Source organism: Trachurus japonicus, chromosome 1 (assembly GCF_045865225.1).
Source record: "Trachurus japonicus isolate A0001 chromosome 1, Traja_1.0".
In the NCBI taxonomy this organism is placed as follows: domain Eukaryota; kingdom Metazoa; phylum Chordata; class Actinopteri; order Carangiformes; family Carangidae; genus Trachurus; species Trachurus japonicus.
This window is the reverse complement of record NC_140907.1, coordinates 19,898,680-19,910,903: the sequence shown is the minus strand read 5'-3', so window position 1 is coordinate 19,910,903 and position 12,224 is coordinate 19,898,680. Positions and strand designations below refer to the sequence as shown.

The window sequence follows — 12,224 nt, the reverse complement described above, 5'->3', positions numbered from 1 at the left end:
CTGCGACGAGGAGTAAACAAACAAAACGAGAGTGAATGGGCACGTTGTTGAGACCAGTGGAGCAGGGGAGTAGGCTAGCTAAATAAGATGATAAAATGCCACTTTGCTGGCTTATCAGCGAGGAGGGCAACCATAAACCCATTCAGCTGCGCCATTTACAGCCAGTTGTCCTGGGTCGAGGTCCAGAAACGACTATTAAAGACAAAAAGTGCTCTCGGCAGCAAGGTAATAAATACACTGATATACTCTGGCTGTGCTAGCAGTTAGCTCAACTTCACTTCACTTCAGCGAGCATCAAGAAAATCAACCTCACCCAGTTTAGCATCATAACACACGAAGTATAAATATAGTGGCAGTGATGCAAATTAACTTTTACGTTTACAAGTACTGTGCGAAGTTGAAGTACTTTTTTTTTCCCACCACAGCTTCTACCCCGTAAACAATCCAGAGGACATTTTTGTATTCCCACTTAGCTGAGTTTATTTAGCTTTAGAGTCAAGTGAACTCCTACGACATTAAAATGCATCAACATTTATGCATTCATATGTAATAGTCACAAGGTCCATTTTAGCTTTACTTTCACACAAGGGATAATATTGTAATTTTAATGGAAATGTAAGCTTCCCTCGTACTTTATTAAAGGTTTTTAACATTTGTTTCCCCTTTTGTTACATACTATATGTTTGCATATTTGTCTATACATTTTGGTACTGTATTTGTTAAAGTAAAATAATGAATATGTAAACGTATTAAAAACAAACTTTAACCTGTGCACATGTTATCCCTCTCTAACCAGTTGAATTGAGAGCAGAGTGCAACAAAGGTTATGTCAAAGTTAAACAGGTGAGCTGGATGAAAAAAACATTGTGTTGTTCAACTCAACTAAATACCTTTCGTCTCTTCATTTGTGCATTCTGTCTAGTCTCACTGCAGTTTTGACTCTTTTTTGTTTATGTTTTTATTACAGTGATTAGTGAAAGATCATCACAGGTTATTTAATATTCTGCATCTCATCTCCCGTTTTTATTCCAAAGCTGGGTGTGAACCCCACTTCGATAGACTCTGCAGTTGTGGGTACAGGCAATGAAGTCAGAATGAAGCCTGGACAACAACTTCATATTGTCAACCAGCTCTATCCATACACTGTACAGTTCAAGGAGGATCTAACCGGCAACCGTGGTGGCACCAAAAGACCTAGAGAGTCCATTTCAGACAACAGAGAGAGCCAGGGAGAGGCTCAGAAAATGAAAGAAGCCAAACAGACAGAAGCTGTCTCGGTATCAGTCAGTCATGGAGAAACCACAAAGACCAGTGTAAGATCAAAAGTGTGGTATGATTTTATAAATGGTATTTTAGAGCGGATCAGAGTATGTAAAAAGAAATGTGTTAAATCTTGCAGGAAACGTTTGGACATTGGAGCCAAGGTCTGAAGACTTCAATGCAAGACCCAAAGATGCAGGTAGCTATTTTAAAAATTGTAACGATCTGAATCATGGATGGATTTTTGATTGCATAATTGATTCTCACCCTGTCTGACTGTCAAATGTCAATGTTTCCATTTTTCTAGGTATACAAGGATGATAAAGTCGTTGTAATAAAAGATAAATACCCCAAAGCTCGCTACCACTGGCTGGTCCTCCCATGGCAGTCCATTCCCAGTCTGAAAGCTTTGCGTGCGGAGCACTGCGATCTGGTGAAACACATGCAGAAAGTTGCTGACCAGATGATTCAGCAGTGTCCTGACTCTAGTTCACTACGGTTTCGCACAGGATACCATGCCATCCCAAGTATGAGGTCAGTAATAAATGCTTGAGTGTTGTTTTACATTTTAAAATATTGGTGTTTAATGTCAGTTCATATAGATAATTTATATTTGACATTGGTCAAATGCGTCATTATCCATCCTGCACTTAGATCTTAACGTGTATAATAATTGTTATTTGTTTTTTATTTCCTCCTTTCAATTGTTTTCCAACTTTAACTGTCTAAATCAAATGTTGTAATACAGTACACAATATGATGTAGAAATACAAATAAATCTTTTTTTTTTCTTTTTTTTGCAGTCATGTTCATCTCCATGTGATCAGCCAGGACTTTGACTCTCCTTGTCTAAAGAACAAAAAGCACTGGAACTCGTTCACAACTGACTATTTCATTGAGTCTCGTGGTAAGAGTGAACTCTGTCTGTTTTTGCTGTTTAAACTGCAGTTCCTCAGTAGTGCTCCTTAAATGTCTAAAATTTGCATCTTTCTTGACGTGCAGATGTCATTGAGATGCTCAACACAAATGGAGGGGTCACTGTGAAGGAAGGCGCCAGCGAGTTGTTGAAACTACCTCTCCGCTGCCACGTGTGTCATAAAGAGCTTGCCACTATACCAGCTCTGAAGGAACACCTCAAGTCTCATTTTCCCAGATAAGAACGTGACCTCAAAGCAGAAACGGTGCCTCGCGTGTTCAGGGTTTTAACATCGGACTGTTGGCACACTGCCTGTAAATTATGATGTACAGTTTCGTACAATATGTTTGATTGTGTTCATGTGGCTGTGTACAGCTTCTGTTGCATTTTCAGCTCAACATTTGATCAGTATGTTTGGGAGGTGTCATCACTATGGCAGGAAGTCCTCTTCTTTCTAAACATGTTCAGTATTAATTTTTTTTTCTTTAAAATGGAAAGAAATGTGATAGTTTTCTTCTATCTACTCATCTACTATTGATCAACATCAGTGCAGACTTTAGAGAAAAAGACACTGTCAGAATTATGTCAGTATGGATTTGCTGCAGTCGTTGATTATTTATTATTGATAAATAAAGTATTCTGATTCTGGTTCTGAAAACATTTTTGTCCCATAAAAACAGAAAAATTGAAAAGTGTTTCTTGTTTTCATAAAATGAAATGTGGGATGCTGTGGAGATTACACATCTACACATCTTTTACACAAGTGGGTTTGAAACACATTTAGTATTAAATCCATTCAGAAGAGTTGGAAAATTACCAGATAGTAATTAATGTCAGTGTGTTGGTGCCAGAACGAGGGGTTAGGGTTTCTGACATCATTACAAAATGAAGACTGAAACTTTTTCAGATGAAAACTGATGGCACTGGACAGTGTTTGAACTTGTCTTAAATATTACAAGGAGAAAGAAGTAGCCCCTGTGCACCTATAGTCCACCCACATTGGTGTCTGTACTTATTGCATCTGACTAGTCCTCCACTGAGGATTGTGTGGGTGTTTTCAGACATTGCTTTGATCAACATTTCCCTCATTCCCTCGTTAATTTTGTTTTGTTTGTGAGGATGTGGAAGCATTGTGTAATTCCTAGCATAGCGATGCTTAATTTTAAAACAAGCAAAGGTTTAGTCATCCAGAATAAGTGAAAACACCAAATGTTATTGTGAGGCTATTACAGGATTTTGAGTAAACGGTGCAGAATGAGGGGTGGTGTTTGTCGCCATCTACTGCTTCATTATTAGACCTGCAGGGCTACAAATTCACTCCTCTGGTCCTAAAATGTTGCTTTCACCAGTAAGGGCTAAGATACTGTTGTCAGACAATATCCTGTTTATTTTCATGAACGTTAATTCTTTTCTTGACATCTGGTTTGTCTACACCCAGGAATATGAGTTGTTTGTGTCCGATAAATCTTATGTACTTAGTCGTGATGAAAAAGGTTTAGGCTACCCCAAAATATCTTATAATATACCTAACCTAGATAATTGTCCTATCATGAGTTTTCAGTCAGGTTTGAGTAAACATAAATTAATAAATGAGATGAGAATTAATTTCAAACAGATCCAATCTAGATATCTATATTTGTGTGAAGTTATCGACAGCACAATCTGGATGAAACAACATCTTGCAGAGCAGCAGACACTGTTTCGACAGGTAGGCCATGTGACCCAGACACACACACACACAAGTCTGAATCATCCTCAAGGCAATGCAGCCCTCTTCTGGTGTTCCATTTTTATTGCATATATGCAATAAGAATGACAAGAAAAGACAATATGGCTTGGGGAATCAAGATTTCTTTAAAGCATCAATAAAACAACATTGTGATAGAGGAATCAAGAAAAGTACAGTGATATATTGAAGTTCTTTGTCTCAATTTAGGAATCTGGGAAATCTAGATTATACAAAAGTTTTCAAGACTCCTTGAATTTGAACACCCTGCATATTAAATGTAAACGGGTAATAGAGGGAGGTTTGGTTATATCTGAAGATGAAAGGTAAAATAGTTATAAACTAGAAAAAGCATTTCCAAGAATGGAAATGGTGTGACTGCTGAAAGCAGCTGAACGCTGTTGCAGAATTAGCAAATAGTGCTAGCAATGATCACCATACAAATGTTTGACCAAGGTCGGGATCGAACCCACAACCTCATGGTCAGTAGACTTTCACTCTGCCTCTAGGCCACAGTGCACACACAGTTGCAGAGACTGTTGTCTGTTAATGATCTGCACTCTGTCTCACTCTGAAGTTAACGAGCCCAAAGCTGCACCTGTTGGAAACACTGTCAACATCAAGAAAGCTTGAGAGTCAAGCTTGAATGACTTAGAATGAAAATTTCTGTGAATTTCAGGCTGAGAGCAGCAGTTTCAACATGAAGCAAGTTATCAGAAGTCAACAGAGGACGACTGGGAAAATAATTCACTATAATTGTTGTTGAGGCAAGATTTGAACCAGCAACCTTCAGGTCTCCAGACCAGCAAGCTAACCAGTAGGCTACAGACAGAGACAGTATGTGAGGGGTAAAGAAAACCTTTGATAAGAGGATCACTGGCTTCTGCTTAAAAAAAAAAGTAAGGAATTGAACCTATGACCTCATGATCAATAAACCTTTACTCTGCCACTTCGCCACAGAGAGCACAGACATAGGAATGTTGCCATTGTAATGTGATGATGTGCTGCAAACGGTGGCAGAAGCAATTAATGCGTCTCTTAGCGAACACCTGTAACCAATTGAGGGTGGGGGAGGGGAGCAGAATTCAACATCACATAACAAGATTGCTCAGCCTGGTTTCGAACTAGTGACCTTGGGGTTGGCAAGCGGCCACCTTACCAACTGGACTACAGACAGAGTTGTGGAGTGCTCTCAGCATTGGGCTGAATGAGAGCAGAGAGCTCCCTGGCTGCATTTAAAAAATATTTCAAATTATTATCTAAGTCTCTTTGCATTTTTGACCAGAATTTTAGCCAGAAGACAAGTGTTGCTACAAAACTGGAGAAAATAATTTGTCTAGAGTTTAATTTGCAGAAAAAGTTAAATATTTGAAAAAGTATAAATAGTTAAAAAGAGAAAAGTAATGCCGATAAAGTTCAAAAAAAGCTGCACGTTTTGATATATGAATTGTTGAAATAGCACAACACCTAACACACTAACCATATGGCCACAGAGAACCTGAGTTACAATGAGCTTTATACTATGAGGAATCAAAGACTGTCCAATGACAGCTGAATAATTGGAATCAAAAGTCAAGCAATGATGTGAAATGACAGAGGCAGGAATCGAACCCATGACCATATGATCACTAAGCCTTTACTCTGCCATTCGGCTACAGAGAGCACACTGCTTTCAAGACTGTTGTCATTCATTGTAATGTGATGATGTGCTGCAAACTGGTACGAGTAATCAAGGAGATAACAAACACCTGTAACCAATTGAAGGCGGGGGAGGAGAGCAGAATTCAACATAACATAACAAGAGTTCTTCCCTTGGATTCGAACCAGTGACCTTAAGGTTGGCAAGCAGCCACCCTACCCCCTACACTACAGTGGAGATGTGGAGAAGAGAGGTTGAGACTTTGATGAATGTGAGATTTTTCAATGATGCTTAAAATAAAAAGAAATGAGTATAAATTAGCCACACCAAGTAAGAAGAGGACTTTTTTGTGACCTGTGACTATTTTTTGGTGAATTAAAATGAATTAAAAAGCACTTAACAGCAAGTTACAAAGTTGAGCTCCTTCTCCTGCTGCTATGAAAAAAATGCATTGGGCTGAATGAGAGCAGAGAGCTCCCTGGCTGCATTTAAAAAATATTTTAAATTATTATCTAAGTCTCTTTGCATTTTTGACCAGAATTTTAGCCAGAAGACAAGTGTGGCTACAAAACTGGAGAAAATAATTTGTCTAGAGTTTAATTTGTGGCCGTGCTGACAGTTTAGCCAGAAAAACTCTAGAATGTTTTTTTTGCCTCTCTCCACTTTAGCACCACTCTAGCTCTGCTCGTTGGACGCAATACACACACATTATAAAGCTGAAAAAAATCAGAAAAAGTTAAATATTTGAAAAAGTATAAATAGTTAAAAAGAGAAAAGTAATGCCGATAAAGTTCAAAAAAAGCTGCACGTTTTGATATATGAATTGTTGAAATAGCACAAAGTATGAAGGACTAGAAGAAGACCGTAAAAAGGCGGAAGAAAATGGCCGAACAGAAGAACAATAGTGTGACTGCTTTCAGCTGCTTTCAGCAGTCACACTAATTAAAAATATACACAGATGGAGGGAGTTTGGGTAGATACACATGGAATTCTTTATTACCCCTGTTCAGAGGAGACATAAAGGTGTTGGAACAAATTGTTGGTGGATGTGTATGTAGCAGTAGGTCACGAGGAAGCAGCAGAGAGCAGAGACCAATCAGAGGAGGAACTAAGGAGATGCTGATTAATAGCAGGTGTGACTCCAGAGTAACTCTCTCCAAATCCTTTGTGTGCACTGTGGCTGTGACTGTGACTGTTGACTCTCTGCTCTGTGGTAAGATGGACTTTTGGCGTTTTTAGCATTGTTTTATTATCAGGGTAGTATTTTAATTGTTAGGGTTATGTAGGCGTGCATGCATGTACCCTGAGGTATCTGTATCTTAATGATTTTAATTGTGGGTCTGTCTGTCATTTGTTTGTAGGACTGAAACCTTGAGAGGTATGCAAACTAGAAAAAGCATTTCCAAGAATGGAAATGGTGTGACTGCTGACAGCAACTGAACGCTGTTGCAGAATTAGCAAATGCAAGCAGTGATCACCATACAAATGTTTGACCAAGGTCGGAATCGAACCCACAACCTCATGGTCATTAGACTTCCACTCTGCCTCTAGGCCACGGTGCACACACAGTTGCAGAGACTGTTGTCTGTTAATGATCTGCACACTGTCAACATCAAGAAAGCTTGAGAGTCAAGCTTGAATGACTTAGAATGAAAATTTCTGTGAATTTCAGGCTGAGAGCAGCAGTTTCAACATGAAGCAAGTTATCAGAAGTCAACAGAGGACAACTGGGAAAATAATTCACTATAATTGTTGTTGAGGCAAGATTTGAACCAGCAACCTTCAGGTCTCCAGACCAGCAAGCTAACCACTAGGCTACAGACAGAGACAGTATGTGAGGGGTAAAGAAAACCTTTGATAAGAGGATCACTGGCTTCTGCTTAAAAAAAAAAGTAAGGAATCGAACTCATGACCTCATGATCAATAAACCTTTACTCTGCCACTTCGCCACAGAGAGCACAGACATAAGCATGTTGCCATTGTAATGTGATGATGTGCAACGTGGCAGAAGCAATTAATGCGTCTCTTAACAAACCTGTAACCAACTGGACTACAGACAGAGTTGTGGAGAACTCTCAGCATTGGGCTGAATGAGAGCAGAGAGCTCCCTGGCTGCATTTAAAAAATATTTAAAATTATTATCTAAGTCTCTTTGCATTTTTGACCAGAATTTTAGCCAGAAGACAAGTGTGGCTACAAAACTGGAGAAAATAATTTGTCTAGAGTTTAATTTGCAGAAAAAGTTAAATATTTGAAAAAGTATAAATAGTTAAAAAGAGAAAAGTAATGCCGATAAAGTTCAAAAAAAGCTGCACGTTTTGATATATGAATTGTTGAAATAGCACAACACCTAACACACTAACCATATGGCCACAGAGAACCTGAGTTACAATGAGCTTTATACTATGAGGAATCAAAGACTGTCCAATGACAGCTGAATAATTGGAATGAAAAGTCAAGCAATGATGTGAAATGACTGAGGCAGGAATCGAACCCGTGACCATATGATCACTAAACCTTTACTCTGCCACTCGGCTACAGAGAGCACACTGCTTTCAAGACTGTTGTCATTCATTGTAATGTGATGATGTGCTGCAAACTGGTACGAGTAATCAAGGAGATAACAAACACCTGTAACCAATTGAAGGCGGGGGAGGAGAGCAGAATTCAACATAACATAACAAGAATTCTTCCCTTGGATTCGAACCAGTGACCTTAGGGTTGGCAGGCAGTTACCCTAACCCCTACACTACAGAGGAGTTGTGAAGAAGAGAGGTTGAGACTCTGATGAATGTGAGATTTTTCAATGATGCTTAAAACAAAAATAAATTAATATAAATTAGCCACACCAAGTGAGAAGAGGACTTTTTTGTGACCTGTGACTATTTTTTGGTGAATTCAAATGAATTAAAAAGCACTTAAAGGATCATAGGGCAGGATTAATGAGAACGGCCAGTGACGCGACGGCCGCTGCGCGTAACTACAGCAATTATAGTGAATTATTTTCCCAGTCGTCCTCTGTTGACTTCTGATAACTTGCTTCATGTTGAAACTGCTGCTCTCAGCCTGAAATTCACAGACATTTTCATTCTAAGTCATTCAAGCTTGACTCTCAAGCTTTCTTGATGTCAGAGTGAGACAGTGTGCAGATCATTAACAGACAACAGTCTCTGCAACTGTGTGTGCACTGTAGCCTAGAGGCAGAGTGGAAGTCTACTGACCATGAGGTTGTGGGTTCAATTCCGACCTTGGTCAAACATTTGTATGGTGACCACTGCATGCAGTATTTGCTAATTCTGCAACAGCGTTCAGCTGCTTTCAGCAGTCACACCATTTCCATTCTTGGAAATGCTTTTTCTAGTTTAAAATATTTTTTAAATGCAGCCAGGGAGCTCTCTGCTCCCATTCAGCCTAATGCATTTTTTTCACATCAGCAGGAGAAGGAGCTCAACTTTGTAACTTGCTGTTAAGTGCTTTTTAAATCATTTTAATTCACCAAAAAATAGTCACAGGTCACAAAAAAGTCCTCTTCTTACTTGGTGTGGCTAATATAAACTCATTTCTTTTTATTTTAAGCATCATTGAAAAATCTCACATTCATCAAAGTCTCAACCTCTCCTCTCCACAACTCCACTGTAGTGTAGGGGTTAGGGTAACTGCTTGCCAACCCTAAGGTCACTGGTTCGAATCCAAGGGAAGAACTCTTGTTATGTTTTATGTTATGTTGAATTCTGCTCTCCTCCCCCGCCTTCAATTGGTTACAGGTGTTTGTTATCTCCTTGATTACTCGTACCAGTTTGCAGCACATCATCACATTACAATGAATGACAACAGTCTTGAAAGCAGTGTGCTCTCTGTAGCTGAGTGGCAGAGTAAAGGTTTAGTGATCATATGGTCGTGGGTTCGATTCCTGCCTCAGTCATTTCACATCATTGCTTGACTTTTGATTCCAATTATTCAGCTGTCATTGGACAGTCTTTGATTCCTCATAGTATAAAGCTCATTGTAACTCAGGTTCTCTGTGGCCATATGGTTAGTGTGTTAGGTGTTGTGCTATTTCAACAATTCATATATCAAAACGTGCAGCTTTTTTTCAACTTTATCGGCATTACTTTTCTCTTTTTAACTATTTATACTTTTTAAAATATTTAACTTTTTCTGCAAATTAAACTCTAGACAAATTATTTTCTCCAGTTTTGTAGCCACACTTGTCTTCTGGCTAAAATTCTGGTCAAAAATGCAAAGAGACTTAGATAATAATTTAAAATATTTTTTAAATGCAGCCAGGGAGCTCTCTGCTCTCATTCAGCCCAATGCTGAGAGTTCTCCACAACTCTGTCTGTAGTCCAGTTGGTTACAGGTGTTTGTTAAGAGACGCATTAATTGCTTCTGCCACCGTTTGCAGCACATCATCACATTACAATGGCAACATGCTTATGTCTGTGCTCTCTGTGGCGAAATGGCAGAGTAAAGGTTTATTGATCATGAGGTCATGGGTTCGATTTCTTACTTTTTTTTTTAAGCAGAAGCCAGTGATCCTCTTATCAAAGGTTTTCTTTACCCCTCACATACTGTCTCTGTCTGTAGCCTAGTGGTTAGCTTGCTGGTCTGGAGACCTGAAGGTTGCTGGTTCAAATCTTGCCTCAACAACAATTATAGTGAATTATTTTCCCAGTCGTCCTCTGTTGACTTCTGATAACTTGCTTCATGTTGAAACTGCTGCTCTCAGCCTGAAATTCACAGAAATTTTCATTCTAAGTCATTCAAGCTTGACTCTCAAGCTTTCTTGATGTTGACAGTGTGCAGATCATTAACAGACAACAGTCTCTGCGACTGTGTGTGCACCGTGGCCTAGAGGCAGAGTGGAAGTCTAATGACCATGAGGTTGTGAGTTCGATTCCGACCTTGGTCAAACATTTGTATGGTGATCACTGCTTGCACTATTTGCTAATTCTGCAACAGCGTTCAGTTGCTATCAGCAGTCACACCATTTCCATTCTTGGAAATGCTTTTTCTAGTTTTAGTTTAGTATTTTATATTTTAGCCATATGGATTGTATTGTCTTTTATTATTTAAAATTTGAGTTTGCTTAGTTTTAGGATTTTAACATTCTGTCTTCTTCTGTTTCTAGTGTTGCGGTTGGTGGGGTCCTCCATTCACCGGTGTGGTTGAGATGCTGGGAGTTCACTTTAGATGGTGATATGGTTTGTGGTTGCACGTTGAATTAGTGTGGTGTTTTTATTTGAAGTGTGTTGGGTTTCTATTTCTTTTTTGATATTTGGTATACTCCCAGTGTCCTATAGGCAGTAGGTGGTTGGTCCCCCAGCCGTGATATGACTGTCTGTCTTCGTGTCCTTCATTGACTGTGTTTTTTAGAATTTTACTTATTGTAAAATAAATGGCATATGATTGACCCACACTGACCGTTGTGGCCTCCTTAATTGAAGCCCCTGTGTGCTAGAGCTAGACCAATCCTCAAGGTTACATGTAGTTCAAATGAAACTCTTGTCTTACTGGTATGACATTCACACATTTAGAATTACTATGCCATTGGATGTTCCATCAATGTATTGGGGCACCATAACATTGTACACTTATCTACAGCAGATTAATATTTACTCAGAAATTGGAGGGAAGAACGTTCTAACGAGGACGTGAGTGCAACCCAATGCACCAACACTGGAAGACTGGCAATAAAACTGCTCAGGTAATCTATGGAGAGACTGGACTTCCTTTTAACAATGAGATGGTGGTCAAATGAGTCAGATGTAGGTTAGGAGACCAGAATTGCTTTAAGTACCTTCTTGTATGGTTTGAAGTACCAGACTATGACTATTGGAGGACTGTGCTGTGAGTAGATCTCTTTAAAGAAATGTGACATTCTGTGTTCAGATGATAATCTGATGATGATCTTATTTTGCAAACTGTAAAATTAAAGGGAGAGCAATTGATGTGAGTGATATCTTGGTGCATTTTTCATTATGTATCGGTGTAGGATAGATTTTATGTACCTAATCCTGATCACTGTATGGTCCTTCCCAGAAAAAAACAAAACAAAAGAATGACACACCATGAATTTTATTTATGTAGTTTGTGTATTTAAAACCCCAAACCATAATCAATCAGCTTCAAAGGGGGGAAAAAAAGATATAAAATTAGACGTACAACATCCACATTTTCAACCATCTCCATCAGCTTGCTTGTTTTTTTTTTTGTTTGTTTGTTTTCTTTTAGAATATTTTATTTTCAGATATTTTAAGATATACATGAAAATACAGAAACATAGCTCTCAAATTATCTTAAATTGAGCATTGGTTATTGATGGTTAGCAGGCAACTCCACACATTCAGCTTTTGACACATTTGTACCTTAATTCACAATGAACAATAATGGATATAAACTATAATCAACTAAATTGTACAATGCTTTTACTTAAAAATTAATAGCCGCATTTTGATTACTACAACGAAAAATAGCACAGAAAATGGCAACTGCAAGAAATCGTAATCATCATTGTAATCATCTTAAAGTCTTTTCTGATTAATAAAACATAATTTAAGCACAAGTTGTTTAAATAGCAAATTTAGAACATACTGAAAAATCTGTACGGTATTTGACACATATCTTTTTACCACATGACATTGTATTGGTAAATTTCATAATGTGTTTTCGTATTTTTTGTT

The 12,224-nt window shown here is 38.4% G+C and overlaps 1 protein-coding gene across 2 annotated transcripts; it reads left to right on the top strand.

Annotated features, from left to right (window-relative positions):
* Position 1: 1 nt before the first annotated feature.
* On the top strand, positions 2 to 2,657 carry aptx (aprataxin). 2 transcript variants are annotated; one of them, XM_085778982.1, is made up of 7 exons: positions 2 to 225; positions 797 to 843; positions 1,035 to 1,313; positions 1,400 to 1,459; positions 1,568 to 1,794; positions 2,064 to 2,167; positions 2,263 to 2,657. In XM_085778982.1, the coding sequence occupies exons 1-7, from the start codon at positions 96 to 98 to the stop codon at positions 2,415 to 2,417; spliced, it is 1,002 nt and encodes a 333-aa protein (XP_085635108.1). In that variant the 5' UTR covers positions 2 to 95; the 3' UTR covers positions 2,418 to 2,657. The 2 variants fall into 2 exon arrangements, with proteins under 2 accessions (XP_085635108.1, XP_085635119.1); XM_085778993.1 differs by lacking the exon at positions 797 to 843 and having other exon boundaries at positions 46 to 225.
* Positions 2,658 to 12,224: the final 9,567 nt, after the last annotated feature.

What these genes read in the sequence shown, in the direction of transcription:
- aptx (XM_085778982.1), top strand. Translation starts at nt 96, where the DNA reads ATGCCACTTTGCTGGCTTATCAGCGAGGAGGGCAACCATAAACCCATT. An exon ending in AAAGTGCTCTCGGCAGCAAG is followed by an intron (nt 226 to 796) that starts GTAATAAATACA and finishes CTCTCTAACCAG; the next exon opens with TTGAATTGAGAGCAGAGTGC. An exon ending in GTTATGTCAAAGTTAAACAG is followed by an intron (nt 844 to 1,034) that starts GTGAGCTGGATG and finishes TTTATTCCAAAG; the next exon opens with CTGGGTGTGAACCCCACTTC.